General features: G+C 41.8%; 1 protein-coding gene across 1 annotated transcript in view; it reads left to right on the forward strand.

The window, feature by feature from the left end:
* Positions 1-23560, forward strand: part of TNFAIP6 (TNF alpha induced protein 6) — a 75361-nt gene that overhangs the window by 39663 nt on the left and 12138 nt on the right. The window contains exons 3-4 of the mRNA XM_073634188.1: positions 18730-18891; positions 20506-20734. Coding sequence (XP_073490289.1) covers positions 18730-18891; positions 20506-20734 — 391 coding nt within the window. The remainder of the gene's footprint in view (positions 1-18729; positions 18892-20505; positions 20735-23560) is intronic.

The following is a 23560-nucleotide window of genomic DNA, read 5'->3' on the forward strand; positions in this document are numbered from 1 at the left end:
GAACTAGCATACAGACGAGCGGACTTTTCGACCGGACTCGAGTTCGACAGATAGATTTAAAACATGTTTCAAATCTAAGTCCGTCCAACTTTTGAGAAAACAAAGTCCGCTGGAGCCCACACACGATCGAATTGTCCGACGAAATCCCGCAAAGTCTGCCGTAAAGTCTGACCTTGTGTAGATGGCATTAGTGTTGAGATTGGGTAGTGCTGGTTTGGCCCCGGCTAAAATTTGGTCTAAAAAAGATGGATCACTAGAACCCAATTTGCGTGAAATAGGAGTGTCGTGAATAGTGGGGGGTGTGACTTCCTGTGGTGCGTGGTGAGGTATAGGGGGTTGGCAGATTTTTCAAAAAGTGCAGAACTTGGATGTAAGGATTTAGGTGTATTTTCTGAAACCTGTTTTTTAGGTTTTTGATCTTGTGTCAAATCCCCTTGAAATTGACGTTGTGTACCTAGTGTAGATTTGGGTTTTGAGGTAGTGGGAAGAGTATTGTGAGAAGTAGGTTTAGTAAAGTTGGGGTTTGATGCTGTATTAGGGTTGCTTTTGTTAGTAGATTTGTTTTGATTCTATTTGTAGGCTCAGCCGGCCTCAAATGCGTTTTTGTCTCGTAAGAATTTTTAACCTTTTTTAATGAGAATATCTTTATTAATAGATTCTAAATGAATCTTGAGTTTTTTCTCTTTAGCTATCGCTAGTTTATGTGCGTTACATATTGCTATGCCCATTACACATTCTTACTTATGAAATGAATAATTTGTGCCTCAATGTCTGTTCTCCACTTTCATCATGTTACATATTGTTACATTTGCTACATACATGTGTTTAGAAAATGTACAATTCTTACCATCATTAACTGTTTCTGTTTGTCTTCATATTATTGTTTGCAAAATGTATAATTTCATTACATCTTGTCTCTTATCATCAATTAGTCCCGCCTATTCCCAAGTCCTCGCTCACTAAAGGCATAATTTTGCATATTTATCTTTTATCATTAATTAACGTTGCTGCTCTTATGTCAACATCCAAACTAACATTTCCAGCACATATATGTACTTCGTCCCCCTGGCTTGAATAAAATTTGGCCATGGTCTTCACTATTTAATATCTTTCTTTTTGTTTTCTCTTCAGATTTCCCCTGGGTGCAATTTGCCAGAGTGGTTGCCCGGCACGGAAAGCCGCCCAGACCCACTATCTGGGCGGCGTTATGAGAGGCTGGCTGGACGTTTGACATCTCCGCCCACAGCCTCCATCTTAGTACTCCGGCGAACATGCGTGGTCCGCCACTGTGGTAATTCGTGTCGGTGGGTCGGGTGTGCGTGACGCCGCTCCAACGTGCTTGCGTCCACGCATGCGCGGTAGGGGCTGCACCGCGCACCCCTGACCCAGGAGGCAGCGTCCAGGTTTCCCTGGCAACGAACTTCAATACCCAGCTGAGCGCAGTTAGCTGCGCCAGCTGATGGAAGTTCACCCTTTATATACACCTGATCTTCCCACTCTCAGCTCGAGCACGGTACATGCTGGACGCTGAGATGTGTGGCTGATCTATTTAAACTTGTCCCATGAAAAAGGTAATGTTTCACCTTATTATGCTGGTTATCCTTTACTACACTCTTTTACCTATACAATCCCTGATTAGCTTTCCATTTTCAAACGCTATTTATACTTATAACCGCAAGTTATTTATATGATATGTTTAGACACTATATGTATACTGACCTATACAGCTGTTAATCAGTTAGAGATTATGTATCCATTTATACTGGTTGTCTAAATGCTTTCATGATGAATACTTTACTATGTTACTATAGATCAGTACTTTTATATTGTAATGATAATTACACTAGTATCATTATGAATCCTACTTTTACCACCTGCTAAATTTATTATTACGTCTCATCCTTTATTTTTACTTTTCAAATTTACTCTCAATCACCTTTGACAATATAGCATTATACAATTTTTATTTTTATTATTTTGATTGTTTGCTTTCAGTTACCAACTTGTTTGGCAATCATTTCTTACCACACTCGCACCAACCCACACCCGATATATGGTATCTATACAATAATTTTTTAATTTTTTACTTTATGCTCTACATTTTATTTTTAATTTCATTTACTCCTTAATATTCACTACAACCCATTTAGACTTATCCTAACTTCTTCTTTACTCTCAGGGATTCCATTATTTGCCTCAGTATACCACTCTGGCCGATTCGCATCCGCGGAACGCGGGGGAAAATGCCCTCTGAATGTGGTTACCATTAAGTGATATATTCCCATATTACTTTGTGATGTCCATGGTGTTAAAGAGACAGCAACCTCACCAGCACTAATTGTCCAATGCTACCTCAACTTCAGGTTTTTAATGCAACTTAACGAAACATACCAATAATTACTCCACCTCTAAATACTATGTAAGTGATCTGTCGATTATTTAACTTCAAGTGGATAACTGTATGTATCTACATGTTGTGGTAATTTACTTATCCTCCCATATTTTAATTACCCCAGATGAACTTCTCTTTTCTTCTCTTCTATATCCCTGAAGAAGGACTAAAATACTATATCTCCTGAAACGCGTTGGGTGTGAAAAGAGTCTCTTCATATATTTACTTTATGGTGACAGTAATGAATTTTTTCAAGATGCTATTGTTTCGTTGAATATAATGTATACAATGTTTTAATACAATTTGTCTCTAAATAAAATTTGTTAATTTTTAATATTTTGCTATACTCCTTTAACCACTTAAGGACCAGCCTCGTTTTGGATTTTAGGTGTTTACATGTTTAAAACAGGTTTTTTTGCTAGAAAATTACTTAGAACCCCCAAACATTATATATATGGTTTTTCTTCTAACACCCTAGAGAATAAAATGGCGATCGTTGCAATACTTTTTTTGCACCGTATTTGCGCAGCGGTCTTAAAAGCGCACTTTTTTTGGAAAAAAAATCACTTTTTTGAATAAAAAAATAAGACAACAGTAAAGTTAGCCCAATTTTTTTTTATATTGTGAAATATAATGTTACGCCAAGTAAATTGATACCCAACATGTCACGCTTGAAAATTGCGCCCGCTCGTGGAATGGCGTCAAACTTTTACCCTCAAAAATCTCCATAGGCAACGTTTAAAAAAATTCTACAGGTTGCATATTTTGCGGTACAGAGGAGGTCTAGGGCTAGAATTATTGCTATAGCGCTACTGTTCGCTGCGATATCTCACATGTGTGGTTTGACCACCGTGTTCATATGCGGGCGCTACTCGCATATGCGTTCGCTTCTGCGCACAAGCTCGTCGGGACGGGAGGGGTTTAAATTTTTTTTTTTTATTATTTATTTTACAATATTTTATTTATTTTTACACTGTTTAAAAAATAAAAAAATGGTGTCACTTTTATTCCTATTACAAGGAATGTAAACATCCCTTGTAATAGAAAAAAGCATGGCAGGACCTCTTAAATATGAGATCTGGGGTCAAAAAGACCTCAGATCTCATATTTACACTAAAATGCAATAAAAAAAAAAAAAAAGTCATTTAAAAAAAAAGGCATTTGAAAAAATGTGCTTTTAAGAGGTGTGGACGGAAGTGACGTTTTGATGCCGCTTCCGCCCAGCAGTGTCATGGAGACGAGTGGGCGCCATCTTAGCCTCACTCGTCTCCAGACACACCACAGAGGAGGACGCGATCGCCTCCGCCGCTGCCGACGGCTCCGGTAAGCGGCGGAGGGCACCGGATCGCGGCGGGAGGGGGGCCCCTCTCCCGCCACCGATAAAAGTGATCTTGCTGCGAATCCGCCGCAGGGACCACTTTTATCTGAAAGCCAGCCGCCGCATGAAAATGGGGATACTGGGGTTATGGCAGCTAGCTGCTGCCATAACAACGATATCCGCCGCCGAAGTTTGGACGTACATCGTCGTGCGGCGATCGGTAAGTGGTTAATACTTGTAATTCTTTAAAAGTGCCTAAAAAGTCCGCTTAGGGGAACCCATCTTTATATTTATAACTTACTGAACGGGTGTGATCACACAACTAATTTTTTATTTAGACTCATCCCACATAGAGGTATAGTGCATTGGATTACATTGGGTTTATGATGTGTTACCAGTTTGAGGCCGGGTTCACACTTGTATGACAAACGGATCACTGTGTGATGTATTCTGGAGGCCCCGCCCCTTATGACATCACTACCTGGGGCATGATGGGTGATGACATCATAAGGGGCGGGTCCCCGGTGACCCCACCCCATGCCAATATAAGTAGTGGCACACTGCGCACCCGGCATTAGAGCGGGAGAGAGCGTCAAGTCAACATCAGAAGAAGAACAGAGGGAGAAGACAGCAGAGAAGACCAGGCAAAAGAGCGAGCAAAAGAGTGAGAAGACAGCAGAGGAGACCCGGCAGAAGACAGCAGACAGAGGGAGAAGAACCGGAGAGAGAGCGGAGAAGAACCGGAGAAGGGAGAAGAACCAACAGAGGCAGAAGACATCAGCGGAGGACACAGAAGAGCCGGAGAAGAGATCGGAAGAGATGACAGAGCTGCCATAATACATTACTTTAAAAACATGTGTAATGTGTTTTATTTTTGACCCTTTTTTTGGTGAATGGGTAGGGGTATAATGTAACCCATACTCATTCACATAGGGTGGGGAGCCGTGATCTGGGGCCCCCTCCTTGTTAAAGGGGGGTTCTAGATTCCGATAAGCCCCCCGCCCGCCGACCCTGACAACCAACGGCCAGGGTTATCGGGAAGAGGCCCTTGCCCTCATCAACATGGAGACAAGGTGCTTTGGGGGGGTCGCAGGGCCCCCCTGCCCCAAAGCACCCACCCCCCCATGTTGAGGGCATGCGGCCTGGTATGGTTCGAGGGGGCACTTGCTCATCCCCACCCCCTTTCCTGACCTGCCAGGCTGTGTGCTCGGATAAGGATCTAGTATGGATTTTTGGGGGGCCCCCCACGCTGTTTTTTACAGCGTGGGGGTTCCCCTTAAAATCCATACCAGACCGAAGGGCCTGGTATGCTCTTAGAGGGGGGACCCATGCCGGTTTTTTTAACATCTTGTGTGGAGTTCCCCCTAAAGATTCATACCAGACACAATGCCTGGTATTGTCAGGGATCAAAGTCGGATCCCTGTTAATTGAAGTCGGACGCATGTACTGGCCCCTTCCTTTTCTAAATGAACACAATTGCTCACTGTTTCCGTTCTTAACGGAAGCATAGAAAACTGTGCTTCATTTTGTGAATGAACAGGAAACCTCTCAGCAGAGAGCACTTCCCATTCATTCACTGCCCCATGCAGCTGAGGCTGCATAGAAAGGCATGTGTGTTTGAGCTGTGGGGTGCACACCCTAGTGCAATGGGCTGCGCACACCTATGCACCAGCCGCTGTGTTACAACACAGTGGCTGGCATGCAATGCAGTTCGGCGGATCACTTTTTTTTATAAGCAGACTTTATTGAAATGTCACACAGATATTTCATTGGGTTCAACTAACCGCCACGTGATATAAGGTGCTGGATTGCCTCGCACTGCGTTGCGCTCAAAAAAATTACTGCATGCAGTATTTTTTCCAATGCACACTGCCTGCAAACCACAGCAAATGAACCAGGCACATAGGAGACAAGACATATTACCTTGTCTTCTGGTGGGATTGTGCTGGAATAGCCACCCGACACAGTGTGGCTGCATCTGGTGTGATTGAATCCTGACTGTAGTTTTAGCCTCTTGCAGTCCTGTATACAAGCTCAGACTGGGAGAAAGAAAAGCAGCACCAGGAGCCAATCAGTTGTGCTGTAGTGCTGTAGAGATGAGTAAATCAGTCCACTGCTTCTGTTTTCACTGTCCAATCACAGGCTAGAGAAGGGACAAGACCTGTAAGTGTAACTTAATTACAGTGGAGAGAAATCAGGTCCTCTTCCCTGCCAAACAGGGCTGTGCTATGTGGTAGAGCTGTGTAAATCTCAGCACTGGATGGACAGACATACAAATCCTTTGGTTGATAAAACAGCTGATGCCTATGTATTTCATCTGTGTATTTAACCGTTTGCCTGGATTTCAGCCATAAATGTAAATAGCACTAGCAGAGTTATTTAATGTCAGATCATTAATCTTATTTATTGTATCACAAATGGTTTACTGAAAAAAAAAAAACTAATTACAGATCACAGTTTTCTAATCTATCTGTAAAACAAAAAAATGCTTCAAATCATCCCTGAAAAGCTCGGGGGGCGAAGTGCTTTCCCAAACATCTGCAATTCGTTGACTTTTGGCAAGGCTAAAATAATGGCATTGTGTAAGCACAGGAGTAATATGGTACTTACAATTCTCCATGTACTCACTTATATGAGATCATTTCCTATGAATACCAGACAAGCCAACACAATCTTCCTGCAAAGTGTAACTTTGTTTTGTTTTCATAAATTGTGAAAAGGGAAAAACGTGAATTAAGAAATTAGTATTACTTCATGTCAAAATATTAGTAAATCTGCCCTCATATCAACAAGAACTGGCTTCATAAAAGGCCAGAATTCTAGATTGCATATTAATATTAAAGTGGAGCTCCAAACATTTTTTTTCCAGCACATTTAATTAGGGCCTGAGACCTTGTTAAAGCAGTTTGTTAACCACTTCAGCCCCGGAAGGATTTGCCCCCTTAATGACCAGGCCATTTTTTGTGATACAGCACTGCGTCGCTTTAACTGACAATTGCACGGTCGTGCGATGTTGTACCCAAACAAAATTGATGTTCTTTTTTTTCCCCACAAATAGAGCTTTCTTTTGGTGGTATTTGATCACCTCTGCGTTTTTTATTTTTTGCGCTATAAACAAAAAAAGACGGACAATTTTGAAAAAAAACAAAAAAAAACCCAATATTTTTTACTTTTTGCTATAATAAATATCCAAAAATCAAAAAAAAAAAACAAAAACAAATTTAGCCATCAGTTTAGGCCTGTATTCTTCTACATATTTTTGGTAAAAAAAAAATCGCAATAAGCATATATTGATTGGTATGCGCAAAAGTTATAGCGTCTACAAAATAGGGGATAGATATATGCCATTTTTATTTTTTTTTTAATTTTTACTAGTAATGGCCGCGATCTGCGATTTTTAGCGGGACTGCAACATTGCGGCGGACAGAGCGAACACTTTTGACACTTTTTTGGGACCATTCACACTTATACAGCGATCAGAGGTAAAAATAGCCACTGATTACTGTACTGATTGCTGTACTGTGTTTCTAACTGTGGGGGCAGTGTAGTGATTGGGAGTAGACAGACATCATTGTTTCTAATCACTAGAAACAGTAGATGTCTCTCCTCTCCCTGACAGAACAGGGGATCTGTCTGTTTACATTGACAGATTCCCCTTTCTCTCTCTCTCTCTCAGGAGCAATCGTGGGTGCCCGGCGGACATAGCGGCCGCTGGGCAGATGCATCAGCTCCTACGTCACACTGCGGGCGCATGTGTGCCTGCCAAATCCATTTAAAGGGCCGACGTACAACTACAGCGATTTGCTCAGGAGAGCTAACCTGCAGCAGTATAATAATGGCGGCAGGTCAGCTAGTGGTTAAAAAAAAAAAATTTTAAACTGCAAGGCAACCTCATAATGTGCTAGTATGCATTGCATACTAGCACATTATGAGACACATACCTTAAAATGAAGCCCTCCAGTGCTGTCACTGCTGACAGGGCTTCCATCTTCACCTGGTCTTCCTTCCGGGCAATGACATCCCTAGGGGGGGGGTCAGAGGGGGCTGTGTCCCACCATGTGCCCCCCCACCCCCACCCCACCCCCCAATTCAAAAAAAAATTTTTTTTTTTTTTTTTTACAAAAAGGCAATAGCAGGGGCAGGACAGTAAGAGGAGGCTAGGGAACCCCACAGTGGCAGAACACCAGGGCCCGGTGGCAAGACAACCTTTGCAACCCTGATAATTCTCCCACTGCTTTGGATCCTTATATTTTCTTGGTATGCTGGTGACATATATCTCTTGTTTTCTGCCACCCTGGGGGGCCCCAATACGGTAGGAAGGGAGCTCACTGAAGAACATGTGAAAGGGGCCATTGTGGGGTCGTAGTAAAGGACCCCCAGGATATATATACATATATATATAATTGCATTTTATAGTTGCCCCCCTACTTTTGTCCTTGTCCCCCCATGTGCCCCCCCTAAATATAAAAGCTGGAGACGTCACTGCTTCCGGGTTCCAGGGCACCGACCGTCTGACTGGCTGAGCCGCGATGACTTTATTCCTGCGCATGCACATGGGAGTCACGGTTTACAGCACAGACCTCTGAGGGAACTGCACGGTGTGCTCTTATTTCAGAATGCATGCGCCGGTGACGTCACTGGCTGCTGCTCCATAGAATTTTTCCTAAACGGTGCACGTTAAGGAGATATTCCTTTTACCTACAGGTAAGCTTTATTATAAACTTACCTGTAGGTAAAAGTACCTGCAACTAATTTAATACCACTTTGAGGAGATTTTGCCTCACTACCTGTGCCAAGTACAATGTCTTCTCGCACAAGGAAGTGAGAGAAAATGTCCGCAGGGGTCCTAGTCATCTACTCTACTGAAAGAAAATGCATACAAATTAATTTTTTCCCCTTGCCTTCTTTTCCCTTGATTAGCTTATTATGTTTAGCTACTATTTTTAAATATTTTAATAAAGCAAATATTAAATATTAACTGATCGCATCTAATATGTGCCATTTGCGGCCAGTAGGTGGCAAACTCAAACCATATCACCAGCTTTCTACAAGCTACTTTTCCGGCTGTGCTGTTAACCTCTTGCTGCCCATTTACCACATATGCATGGGGCCAAAGAGGGAGGTCCATGAGTGGTTGTTGTTTCTTTGCTGAGAGCACTTTCCCTGCCCACTCAGAGCGCAAAGACCAAGCTGGCAAAGACAATTCCCCCAGTCTCTAGTAATGATCGGAAAGCCATTTCCCCCCAGTCATAATAGCCCAGTTAAAGGTATGCTGGGGCTAGGCGGGAAATAATTAAAATAGACAAGAGAAGAGGTACACATTCAAGAGAAAATTCTTTGTATATTCAATGATTGGACAAATGCCATTCGAAAGTACTTCAACATTTTGTTTGCTTCCAACATTCGATTTTGTAATGAATGCAATTTCCTGAATGAAAACCACGTTCACTGTTAGCAATTCATTGGTTTAAGAAGAAATGTCCATTGTACTTCTTCAATTTTTCCCGTCACCGTGGCCAAAAATGAACATCTAGTAGTAGTAGGAAATTGAACTCACGTTCCTAAAATGCAAAATTTTTAACAAAATTCTACTAGTGTATAGACAGCTTTAAACAGTGGACATGTTCCCTCCTGGTTTTCTACTAGTGGCAGGACTCCCTGGTTTACACTAGTCAATAATTCTGTCATTGGCGACAGTAGCGGCCCATCAATAGGGGGCGCAGGGGCGCCGCCCCCCCCCCCAAGCTAGTCATCATTAGAAAAAAAAAATGTTCCTTTAACCTCCCTGGCGGTATGATTATGTCAGATTTTTGATGCTCAAAGCGGTACAATGTTTTGCATGGAAATTTGGCATTTTATATTGTAGGACTGTAATTGTTAGTAATAACACACTTAAATCTGTCCACCAAGAGTCTAGTAGACATCCCGGGTATGATAAAGTTTGAAACACAAAATCATAAATTATAATATAATAAATAACTATAAATAAATATAACAAATAATAATATAATAATAAAAATTATTCAATAATGTAATCAAATCAAATCAAAAACAACGAAATTTGCTAAGTTGCAGAATTGTCGCTGTCGTTACTTTCAGTGTTTGATGAGGAATTTCTCCACAAATTACTATCGCTCAATTCTGCAAGTGATTCTAATTTTTTTATCTGTGTTTTCTAGCTGGTCTAGAACCACTTTTGACATAAAGGGACACTTTTTGGTTGCTATGGACAATCTCCAGTTTCCAGGCAGAAAGAACAGTATTTATAATATAAAACTGCATGCAGGGCACTGGACAGACCACTAGGGACCAAAGGGATGTGAAATAATGTGATACAGTAATGTAATTTGTACGATTACAGTGTACTGTATGTATAGTGTATGTTTTTTACTTTTTGAATTTGGTGCCGTGCTCCATCCCTGTGCGTCGCAATGCTCGCAGGGAACGGAGCCCGGCACTGTGATAGATCCAGCGGAGGACACGGCTCGCACACACAGCTGGGAGACATCGCAGGATCCTAGGGATGCAATCCCGAGTGTGGCTCCGGGTTACCGCTTTTGGTACTGAAAATTCACCCTGAGCCACACTCGGGAATACCGCCAGTGAGGTTATATGTGTGCGGGGCACCGGACACACAGGTGTCCATGGGAAGCATGACGTTTTTGACATCAGGTGATTGTGGCTGAGAAGCTTTATTGGCTTCCTTTAGCGTGTCCTCGGGACGCAGAGTGATGCGCCCAGAACACTCCCACTGTAGAATTCTGCTTTGTGTGGTGGTTTATGATTGGCGGAGCTGCGGAGGACGTAGGGTGGTGCTTTTAGTGGAACCGTGTCACTTCCGGTTTCTCGAGCCGACTCATTCCAGGTCCCATGGTGGTGGTGGAATGCAAGTCCTGGGCCTCTCTGAGTCGGCCGGCACAGTAGCGGCCAGTCATGCTGTCCCTGGCTCCCAGAAAGTCCCTGTGTGTTGCTGCTGTTGGCTGTTGGCATCTTGCATGTCAGTGTATGTCTTCTGGTAAGTGACATTAAGAACAAACAGTCTAGGGTGGGATAGATGGAGAAATCAAGCTCAAATGCTCACCTGGAGAAAATGCTGCTGAAGGCATCTGGTCACCTGATCTTTTCTGAAGGAAACCGTGAAGGAAAAAGACCCAGGAACTCAGCACAGGGATGGTGGGAACTCTTCATATTGGGCACAGCAGATGTACAGGCCCATAAACTTAGCACAGGGATGGTGGGAATCCCTCATAATGGGCACAGCAGGTGTACAGACCCAGGAACTCAGCACAGGGATAGTGGGAACACCTCATAATGGGCACAGCAGGTGTACAGACCTGGGAACTCAGCACAGGGATGGTGGGAACCCCTCATAATGGGCACAGCAGATTGCAGATCTGGGAAATCCGAAACATAACTAGTATCACCCCTGAGACAAGATGAAACTGGCAGGTGATTTATCTCTCCAGCATCCACCAAACACTGTAATACCAGTTCTGGGTGGACTGACCCTTTAACCTCCCTGGCGGTATGATTATTTCGGATTTTAGGTGCTGAAAGCGGTACCATTATTTTGAATGGAAATTTGGCGTTTTATATTGTATTATGTTGTTATATTGTAGGCCTGTAATTCTTAACAATAACACACTTAAATCTGTCCACCAAGAGTCTAGTAGATATCCCGGGTATGATGAAGTTTGAAACACAAAAACATAAATTATAATATAATAAATAAATAAAAATAATAAAAAAAAAAAATAATATTATAATAATAAACTATGATTCACTATTGCTCAATTCTGCAAGTGTTCTAATTTACTATTGCTTATTCTAGCTGGTCTAAAGCCACTTTTGATGTAAAGGGACACTTTTTGTTTGCTATGGACAATCTCAAGTTTCCAGGCAGAAAGAACAGTATATATAATATAAAACTGCATGCAGGGCATGGGCCAAAGCACTGGGGACAAAAGGGATGTGAAATGATGTCATACAGTACTGTAATCTGTAAGATTTTTTTTTTTTAAATTTGCCGCCAGGCTCCGCCCCTATGCGTCGCAACGCTCGCAGGGAACGGAGCCTGGCACAGAGAGACTTCGGAGGAGGAAGGAGCCCGCAGACACAGTGGGGGACATCGCAGGATCCTGGGGACAAGGTAAGTATACCGCACCAGGATCCTGCAATGTAATCCTGAGTGTGGCTCGGGGTTACCGCTAATGGTGCTGAAATTTAACCCCGAGTCACACTCGGGAAAACCGTCAGAGAGGCTACGCTGAGCTGCAGCATTTTCTGAATGTACTGATTCTGCACAGCGTCAGAATATTATATTTGTTTACACTCAGCAGCACGGGTATGGGGACAGATTCACATTTTTGTCCTTGTGCACAGCTTCCTCCGTCGCCAACATTCCGTCATAATCTGTCAGGTTTTTTTTCCCCCGCAGCCTAATTTTAGAACTTGTGCGCAAATTTGTTTAATATTGTGCACCCCCCAAAAATTTGGAGCACCAGCCGCCACTGATTGGTGATATCTTGTCAGTGGCAAGATTACTAAAAAGCAACTTACATTATCCTATGGAGTCACTCCCTGACTGCCTAAACCAGCAATATGTTCAATTCCTCCCTCAGTAGTGATCGAGTTCAATAGTGCTTTGGGCAAAGCTGGAGCCAATACAGCTATGATCACAGTGCCAAGAGTTCATTTGACATGGCTCTTGGCCAATTATACAGAGGCTGCCAACAAGCATTCAGACAGTACTATGATTTCCAATCGCTTTACAATCTAAGAATCAAAGGTGCTCTCTTTGTAAAAATTTTACAGAAAATAAAGATTTTGGACATATAATTAAAAAATATACAATATAAAACATCAGTTTACAAAAAGAAATAGCAAAAAATATACATTTTTTATATGTCCATTAAGCCTCCACTAGCACAAAGAAGTTGGGTAGTAAGAGATAGAGTATAGAAGGGTTACCATCTGTGTCCTTTCACTTTAAGTGAAGTTGTCCTTTAATTAACCGGCCTTCCTTTTGTTTGGGGGAATTACAGTCATTATTAAACCCAAAAATTAAAAAGTTTTAAATTGCAGGTTACCAATTCTTGGATGTGATGGCTGCATTAGTTTTCTTTTTTATGGCTTTTTTCCTTTATTTTCACCCGGTGATCACCCGGTGATCCGATCAGTAAGTCTGTTATTTTTCACCTTCCTTTAGAGTGTTACTAAACCCACAACAGCAAAATCAGTGTGTACAACAAAGCATGCTTGTTATACTCACTTTGAAACCTAAGGGGTTAACCCTCCTCATTGTGTAAAAAGTCTGTTTGGTCCTGTCTTCTCTGATCCTCCCATTTTTACACTGTTGTCAATCCATCTGCTGATAGTACAGAGCCTTTGGAGTCAGGTTGCACATGCTCAGGTTGGTGTGTATTGCTAGAGAGTTTTTTTTCTTGGGAGAGTGCATGTGATCAGCAGAGGGCCAATCAGCACTGTCCAGACAGGGTCAGGGATCACGCAGCCTCATAGGAAAGTCAAATTGGAATGAAAATTCCTTTTACAAGCTTTAACCAGACACTGCTAGAAGTCACAAGACTGCTATTTACTGCTGATGAGAAAAGGTATTTAGCAGTTTATATTTACAAAAATAATTGCATTTCCATGTTCTGTGTACTGTGGGAGACCAGATGTAGTGAATGCAGGGTCCTGGGTTTAGGAACACTTTAAAACAGGCATGTCCAAGACCGGCCCGTGTTCCGGTTTCGTACGACCCCACTGGCAATTTGGATATATATATCTTTTGTGGCCCCCAACGAGCTCAGCACTCAGAGATTCATTGGGGGGCAACAAAAGATATATACCGTATTTATAGTACCTCGGAGGAGACGGGGAGGTGGGCGGGACGAGTGTCGTCAGATTACATACAGGAGAATCTCCCCTTTACTTGGTGGCCTCTGTAATAGGAAGTCCTGTCTCCTGGGGTAGCATTGGACGACTCTTCTGTCTATCATAGGAGGCGGGACTTTGTATTAAAGAGGTCGCCGAGTGAACAGCAGATTCTCCTGTATGTAATCTGTTTGCGCTCGTCCCGTCCCCTCCCTGTCTCCTCCGAGGCTGCAGATGGGCATGGATCAGGCTGCACTGATGGCAATGGTGAGGCTGCATTCATGGCAATGGTGAGGCTGCGTTTAAAGGCTGCATTCATGGCAATGGTGAAGCTGCATTCATGGCAATGGTGAGGCTGCAGATGGGCACTGATTAGGCTCCATTTAAATAAAAGCTGTCCATTGTAAGCAACCTCAACCCCAGCAGTGTTGTATGGTTTGTCCCAAACTGTGTAACTGCCAGTTTTTTTGGACAAAAAAGAACTCATGCATGAATCTTATTGTTACTTGTACTAACTCAACAATACAGTTACTGGAATATAATATGTTTCACTATGGTGATCTTTAAATTCAAGCTGCCATATCCAAGTAATTAGAAATTGTTTCTAATTATCCTAATCCACGAAACCCTAATTGTAAAAAAAAAAAAAAAAAAAAAAAAAATCTACATTCATAATTTCCCATCACTATATCATCTACTAAGCAACAAGTTCCCTTTAAAGCGGAGCTCCACCCAAAAGGGGAAGCTCCGCTTGTTTGCTTACTCCCCCCCTCCACTGCCACATTTGGCACCTTTCAGAGGAGAGGGGGGGAGCGGGTACCTGTTTTCGGCAGGTACCCATAGTGACGAAGTCCCCCGAATGTTTGGCCCCCCCTCCTCCTCCCCCCCCCCCCCTCTGCCGGGCGATTCACAAAGCGCAGCGCACTTCACGCATGTGCAGTAAAGAATCAGCTGTGAAGCCGCAAGGCTTCACTGCCCGCTACCCTTTCAAGGAATGGCGGCGGCAGCAGCCGAGACCCGATTGAAAAATTGTCTGGGGTGCTGACATTGCGGGATCCCTGGACAGGTAAGTGTCCTAATATTAAAAGTCAGCAGCTACAGTATTTGTAGCTGCTGGCTTTTATTTTTTTTTTTTTGTGGGGGGGCTGGAGCTCCTCTTTAAGCTACTGCCTTGTAATTTTGTCCTGTAACAGAAGAAACAGCTTCTTTATACCAGAAGACTTCCTGCTATTAATGTCATGCTATTTCATAATAAGAGATTTTCTGATTTTTGTTTTATTTATACAACAGTCAGCGAGCTAAATGAGGCGAATACTAGCACCAGGCATGTTGTTTGATCCTAGAAATATTACGCAACATCACAGCTAATTGCATACTATTAAAGATAATGAAGGTCATTATATCTTCTTCCCAATCCCCCTGAACAAAGCATAAAGGCAAAGTGGGCCTCATGTATAAAATAGCGCTGATGGTGATTTTATTTTTTCTAAATAGACTAGTAAACTGGTGCTAGAGGTAACACATACACTTTTTCCTCATTTACTGTCCATGTGACATCATTGACATTCATGTCACTTCCTGTCCCTGTGACACTATTGACATTCATTATAAAAAAATGCAAGGCATTCACGTGCCCGGGGTCGCCCCCTGTAGTCAATATGCAGTAGGGCAGTTGCACGATACCGGGTCTGGAGGACGCCAACAAACACTGTAGTTGGAGCGGCTACTACCGTGATTCTCCACAAGAATCAGCCAGGTTCAGAATATCTACTAAGCTGGACCAATGTAACTTTGCAATTCAGCTTTAATTCCCCGGTTCTGTGGGTTCTTAGAGAACATCGCAGCCATTAAAAATAAAGCCTCACTTTTTTTTTGTGATTTTATTGTTAATATGTCATAACAGTGCAGTACCCTAATGGGAACATGGCTTTTGCCCAAAAAAGATCCCCATGTTCAAAAGTAGACAGTGACCCTTAACTCTTCTGATGCAGTTTTTTTTTATTTCTTTTATTTTTTTTTTATATTTACATGTTATTTATTTATTTATTATTGTATTTACAATACAATATTTATTTATTGTATTTACAATACAAAAATACTTAAAAAGATGGAAAAGTCACAAATATCAAAACATGTTACCATTTTCCCCTATCCCCCCCCCCCGCAACACCTCCTCTCCCCTCCCACTCCTGTGCCCAACTCTCCCTTCCCACTCATCTCCTACTCTACACATATTTCCACATATTTACTAGTTTTCTTGAAATCCATCCACCTTTCCCATATTCCGGTGAATTTTTCTATCCTATCCTCTTCTCTGCTACATAGGTACTCCATATTATATATATATATATACTTAACTCTTTTGAACCACTCTCTTATTGAGGGTCTTTCTGGGTCTAGACAATTTTTTTTAATTACTCCTTTTGCAGTATTCAGCAAAAATGGCAGCCCTGGACTCCTGTATTGTTGTATCATTTTATTGGTATTATGGAATAGGCAACTCCACGGATCATCTGGTAACTCTATACCTCTATACTTCTATATTGCTCCACTTCTTGCCAGTACTCTTGCATTTTAGGGCATTCCCATCATAAATGGGTCATAGTGCCCCTCATGTTACAGCCTCTCCAGCTCAGTGGAGATTTCTCTGGTGGATATTTTTGTGCTTTCTCAGGTGTCATATACCATCTCCACAAACATTTATAGTTCATTTTGATTGTATTTATGTCTACAGCAGAACTTTGTACTCTTCTCAGAGTAGTTTACTTATTTGTCGTTCTTCTAAACGTGTTCCCAATTCCCTTTCCCATTTTTCAATGAATGGAGGGATTTTCGGCTCTGCCAAGCCCATGAGTATTTTATAAATCTCTGCTATACATCTCCTGTGTGTATATATAGCTTTATATATAGATATATATATATATCTATATATATATATAGATATATATATATATCTATATAGATATATAGATATATATATACACAGATATATATACCGTATATATAAATCTCCTGTGAATTACAAAGGTGTTCAAGTGGGTTTAGATCTTCTTCAGAAGATCTAATTGGTTGTGGTCGTGTTGATACAAAATTCTTTGGCTGTAAATACCTCCATTCATTCAATGTCCTCCGACCCCCCTTGTGTTTTAATTACTGGTATGGACAAATATTTCATTTTTTTATTATATCTTTCAACTGTGTGTTTTTAATCCAAATTGTGCCCCATTGCCCGGGGGGGGGGGGGGGATTGTTCCTGTTAGTGAAATTAGTGGTGAGTTGTATTCCCATTTCGCTTGCCTGTGTGTTTTATCCCATATCTTAAATACATTTGTAGTCAATTCATGTGTATCTACATCCAATGTTCTATACCATATAGGTTGAATCCAAATATTATTATTCAATTGTGCCTTACTTTCTTAATGTATTCTCAATCTTCACTCACCTTTTGTCACTGTTTATCTTAGTCCATTCTACCATTCGTGCTAATATTACTGTATCATACATACCTCCCAACTTTTTGAGATGGGAATGAGGGACACCGATCAGCAAAAGTATGCAGGCATAGGACACACCCCTTGCCACACCCCCTTAAAGGAGAATTGTACAGACCAACAAGATTGGTTAAACCCACAAGTGCTTTTTTTACCACTACTATTCCTTTATATTGGCTTTTGGAATTTACAAATGCAGCAATTTAGAAATCAGATGAAAGGTTTAGTGCTGGAAAACACTTTTTGATAGATAAAAAGTGCATTTTCTATACATCAATATAGATCAGACCAAACTGAGGTACAAATGAGGAGGAACGAGGAACAGAGGGACATTGCTCCAAATCAGGGACAGTTGGAAGCTATGCATCATAGTATCTTTTTAATGTCTAGTGCAGCTAAACCCCCTGTGTATTTTATCTTTGCTTAATACTGAGTACTGTATTCTCAATTTCTTGTTTTGCCATATGAACCTTAAAGAGGAACTGCAGTCTGCTCACATAATTTGTAATAAAAACATGTTTGCCATTCTGAAGCTTCCCTCCAACCACTTTGCATATTATTTTATATATACTGTGATTCTGTACTTGCTAAATATGCTGCAGAAATCTCCCTCCACTGAGTCTGGCTGCAACCATTTTAACTGTGGGCAGCTGAAGCTGTTGCCTGTTCACTTCCTGGATTTACACAGACACACAGAGTCACACCTCCAGCTCTGCAGCCCTGCAACTCTCATTGGCCCTCTTACGATTTATCCCCCCTCCCTTCCTGGCAAACTCTCACAAGAGTGAGAGAGAGAGAGCTGTGCATGATGTCATAAGTCTAGGCTTTTTACCAGACAGGAAACAGGAAGTGGGCTGTATAAGGTATTTACTGGCAGAAAAAAAATGTTTTACTATCCAAAGTAACTGAAAGTCCACTTTAAGGCTACTTTCACACTGAGGCGCTTTACAGGCACTATAACGCTAAAAATAGCACATAGCAAAGCGCCTGTAAAGCGCCTCTCCTGTCACTCCAGTGTAAAAGTCCGAGTGTGTTCACACTGGAGCGTTGCGCTGCGCTGGCAGGACGCTAAAAAAAGTTCTTCAAGCTGCATCTTGAAGGCACTTTAGGAGCGGTGTATACACCGCTCCCAAAGCTCCCCTGCCTATTGAAATCAATGGGCAGGGACACTTTAGCTTAAAAGCGGTTAAAAAGGTTAAAAGCACCCCGCTAGTGGGCGAAAAGCACCGCAAAAATGATGGTAAAGCGACGCTAAAAATAGCAGTGCTTTACCGCTGACGCCCGCCCGCCCGCCCCGGTGTGAAAGTGCCCAAAGAACATTGACTTTATTGTTCTAAAGTATGTCTATGGGGTATTGCTACTGGCAACATCTGAAATTTGTACAAGATTTTTGGTAGTATTACCATCTTTTCAATGTTTATTCGTCCGATACAAGAAAGAGGTCTAATGGCAATTTTTTTAAGTTCTATTTTAATCTCATTTAATAGTGGGATATAATTTGCTTGGTATATTTCCCCTAGTAATGGTGTTAATTTTATCAACAGGGTCTCTTTAAATGTCAATTTTACCCATTTACTATCTTTACTTATAGAAAGTTGCTCTTACTTACTCAAACCTTTTTTCTGGTCTTTCTCATTTTTCACGGTCTATAGGGTTCCATGTATGTGCTGCTGGGTGGCTTCACAAAGGAAGAGTTGGTTATCCAATAGTAAAACCTACATTTAACTGTGGATTTGGAAAGAAAGGCATTATAGATTATGGCTTCCGGTTAAACAAAACTGAAAGATGGGATGCCTACTGCTACAATCCACATGGTAAGAAGTATATATCTTACAGTCCATCTTTTCAGGCTGTTGCGTAACAACTGATACAGTATTTGTAAGACAAGTTAGAACATGGAGGAACATTATGACCGATAGTTATAGGCAGTACAGTTTGTATTTCAAATACTTCCACGTAGGATGCCCATTAGCTAAAAATGGATGAAATTATTTACTCTGAACCTTGGCTGAGTGTGCATTTTAGTGTCCTTCCATATTATTTGCCTTCCTTCTAATCTACCTCATAGCTATTAGGATAGGAGCCCCTTCCCACCCCACTACTACCTAACCATTATTTAAAGTGGTTGTAAACCCTTACAACACACTTATTGCTACAGGTAAGCCCATAATAAGGCTTACCTGTAGCTACCCAGGATATCTCCTAAACCTGAACGGTTTAGAAGATATCCCCTGTATATACATACGTGCCGTTGCTTCAGTAAGTGTGCCAGTACCGGCGGCACCCGCGGGCATGTGCGGGAGTGATGTCATCGCAGCTCCAGCCAATCACAGCACCGGAGCCCGCGATACCCGGAAGTAACTCCGGGAGCGATGTTGGCCGCCGGAGAGGTGTACAAGGATGGCTGCAGGGGCTTGGATCTCAGGTAAGTATTTCATAATGAGCCAGTATGCTATACATACTGGCTCATTATGCCTTTGTCTTGCAGGTTTTTTTTTTTTTTGTCCTAGGGTTTACAACCACTTTAAAGAGGTTGTAAACCTCCAAAAAAAAATCCCCCCAAAAAACAAACCTGCAGGACAAAGGCATAATGAGCTAGTATGCATCGCATACTGGCTCATTATGAAATACATACCTTAGAACTATGCCCTGATTGGTGACGGCACACCGCTGACAGGGCCGACATCTTTCCCGGAGTTACCTCCGGGTTCGCGGGGGCTCCAGCGATGTGATTGGCCGGGGCCGCGATGACGTCAACCCCGCGCATGTGTGTGGGAGCCGCCGGTCATGACACGGCCCTGAAGAAGCGGCACGAGCAGGCCGTTCCTTCAGTGCACATGCGCCGACGACATCAGTGGCATTGTATATAGTAAATATTTCCTAAACTGTGCAAGTTTAGGAGATATTTACAGTACCTACAGGTACGTTTTATTATAGTATATATATGGCTATGAGGTCCTATTGTACCATCTAGTCCTTTTGTACAAGGTCCTGTAGTACCCGAGATGAAAAAGCGATCCAAGCAGGAGTGGGGCAGGTATCAGACAAAACTAGGTAACTACTCCACCCCCCACCCCCACCCCCAAAAAAAAAAAATTTAAATAAAATATTACAAAGATGGCAAGATGGCAGAGGAGGGGAGAGGAGGAGAAAGAAGAGTGGAAGCTTTAACTACATTACCACCAGTATTGCTGAGCAAGTATGCAAAAATGCGAAGCCCCAAAGAACTACTTCTAAAGGAACCACCACAATAAGAATCCAAAATAGACACTTACCCAAAAATGCGTTATACTTTCTCTTGACTCAGTGAAGCCAGGGGATCAGCATGACATAACACAGCTAGCAACGTAAGAATCAGATTGGAAATAGTAGTACAGGTTTCTTGTGAAGACAGGTTCCTTCTGATTCATGAATTTCCTACATTTCAGCGAAGGAGTGCGGAGGAATATTTACTGAGCCAGAAAGGATATTTAAGTCTCCAGGATATCCGAATGAATATGAGAATGAACAGATCTGCTACTGGCATATCCGTCTTCAGGTTGGCCAGAGGATTTTTCTGCAATTTTTAGAAATGGACATTGAGGAGGACATGGACTGTCTGTCTGACTACTTAGAGGTTTACGACAGCTATGACGATGTTCACGGTTTAGCGGGACGGTGAGTTATAACTAATCTATGATGGGTCAGTTTTGTTCTATGTCGGTTTTGAATATAACAGATACTTAAGGTGGCCATACACCAGCAGAATGTCATTAGAAAGTTTTCATTTTCGGAAAGTTTGTTTGAATTTTTAATGGTTAGTCGGGTCAAATGGAAATAAAATTCTATCTGGGAATGTGGTTTTTGTTCAGGAGAAATCATACATAGGCTCCATGCACACTGGAGATCATAAACGGCCGTTTTTTGGAGTTTGGGCGTTTTTTTTAACAGCCCATAAACTCCCCTCTATGTTATCCTATGTGTCCATGCACACATGGACGCATTTGAACTTTTATCAGTAGTGGAGTTTATGGGCTGTTTTCTGAACGCCATAAAATTGCATTCAGAAGTTGTTTTTCTGACCACAAAAACGCTCATAACGTTTAACGTTTTTAATCTATTGAAAAAAAAAAAAAAAAAAGCTAAAAAAAGCTAACGTGGAAAAATGCTAAAGAAACGCTAATAAACGCTATTGCAAAAACATTAGAAAACGTTAAAAGACTCACTGCAAAGTTACTGGCGTTTTTATAACGTTATTTTAACGTCCGGTGTGAATGGAGCCTTATTGCAATGAAACCTTTTTCATACATCTGGGATTTTATCCCAAGTAGTTTTTTCATATAAAAAAATTTCATATAAAATTAGTTGACTTAATGATGGCAAAAAAGAACGTTCTGACAAAGGATTTTTTTCAGAATTTCCATACTAACATTCGAACAAAATTAAAATTGTGTATGGCCAGCTTTTCCTATGATCATACCCAGTGGTAAGACCATGTTCGTAATGTTATGTTCTGTATCTATATAGAGCATAATAAGACTGTATTACATGGAGACAATCATTCAGAAAGTCACCAATCTGAACAGCGTTTAACCTCATCTCAAATCATATTTTATTCACTTCCATTGCCAACATTGTGCTGTGTTCTGTAATGTACTGGGGGGTTCATTTACTAAAACTGGAGAGTGCAAAATCTGGTACAGCTTTGCAAGAAACCAATCAGCTTCCAGTTTTTTTTTTTTTTTTGTCAAAGCTTAATTGAACAAGCTGAAGTTAGAAGCAGGTTGACTACCATGCATAGCTGCACTAGATTTTGCACTCTCCAGTTTAAGGCCCCTTTTACATGGGGCGGACTGCGGCTGCGATCCCAGCAAGGGATCTCTCCACTGATCCCCCCTGAGCAGGCGGATGACAGGTCCGTGTCAGCTCTGCATAAGCAGACCGCTCTCCTCTATGGGCAGCCAGATGTAAATAGACCGCGTGTCTGTTTATACCCGACTGCCATCCGATCCGCTGGACAGAAGGGAAACAGATTCCCATTTGTCTCGTTTCGGTGGATTGGACACATGTCCGTTTACACATACTGTACCACAGAAAAGAATGGAGGTTCTGATCAGGTTCGCCTCTCCATATTTCAGGCAGACCTGATCTGAACCTGATCTGAACCATTCTTCTCTATCGGAAAATATTTGTGTGAAAGGGGCCTTAGTAAATCAATACAATTGCATTGTGACCACATGTCTATGTTCAACTATCTTGCTGCCCAAGGCCCAAATGAATAGTAATGAGCAAAAGCTGAATTTGCTATTTTAGCTTTGTTGAGGATGCAGTGGTTTTTAAATGGCTCCTAAGGGTTGGGGAAGATCCAACTATTCTCGACCAGTTTTGTGCCCCTTGGCCCCTCTTTAGCTAGGAACATGATGTCAGAAATTGAGGAGCAGAAAAACCCTAGGAAAAATTGGACTAAGGTAAGAGATACTGAAGTAAAGGGACTCCAAAGGGAAACACACAGCAGTGTAACTATCTTAGTTACACAGCTGTGTGTTTCCCTTTGGAGTCCCTTTATTTTGGTATCTCTTACCTTAGGCTAGCCATATTTGATCGAATTTCGAAATAATTTTCTTTTTAAAATCAGAAAATTTGTGCGTTTTGTGATGGTGCCACCATTGATTTTGAAATTCGGCCAACCAAGCCTTCAATTTCACCTCATTTTGCTACAGAAAAGAATTTTCATGGCTGGGAATCTTTTCTTTCCAGGAATTTTCTTTTGTTGCACATGCGCATTTCTTTTTTGATTACATTTCTCGCACGATTCTCCCATCATTGATTAGAAAATCATTCATTTTTCAAAAAATTTCCAACATGTCTGATTACTCAAATTTGATTGCCACACGAAAACCGGCTGTTGCTGCAGCCCACTAATGCCGCATACACACGAGCACACTTCATGGCAGACTTGGTCCGTCGGACTTTTCGACAGACTTTCCGACGGACTTTCCGAATGAACGGACTTGCCTACACACAATCAACCAAAGTCTGACGGATTCCTACGTGATGACGTACGACCGGACTAAAACAAGGCAGTTCATAGCCAGTAGCCAATAGCTGCCCTAGCGTCGGTTTTTGTCTGTCGGACTAGCATACAGACGAGCTGACTTTTTGACCGGACTGGAGTCCATCGGAAAGATTTGAAACATGTTTGATTTCTAGGTCCGTCGAACTTTTGGGAAAAAAAAGTCTGCTGGAGCCCACACACGATCGAATTATCCGACGGACTGCCGTCCGCCGGACCAAGTCTGCCGTAAAGTCCGCTCGTGTGTAAGCGGCATTATGTGCGAAATACGAACAAAAATACTTAGATAAATTTTTCCAAAGAAGATTCTTTCGAAATTCAACCCATGCATTTTTTCCTAGGCTGCTTTGACTCCAGGATCCCCCACCCCACACCAGGGGTGAGACGGTGACCTGTCTCATTTATGTACTTTTTCAAATTATGTTTTTCTT

The sequence above is a fragment of the Aquarana catesbeiana genome, linkage group LG06 (genome assembly GCF_042186555.1).
Source record: "Aquarana catesbeiana isolate 2022-GZ linkage group LG06, ASM4218655v1, whole genome shotgun sequence".
Taxonomy (NCBI): domain Eukaryota; kingdom Metazoa; phylum Chordata; class Amphibia; order Anura; family Ranidae; genus Aquarana; species Aquarana catesbeiana.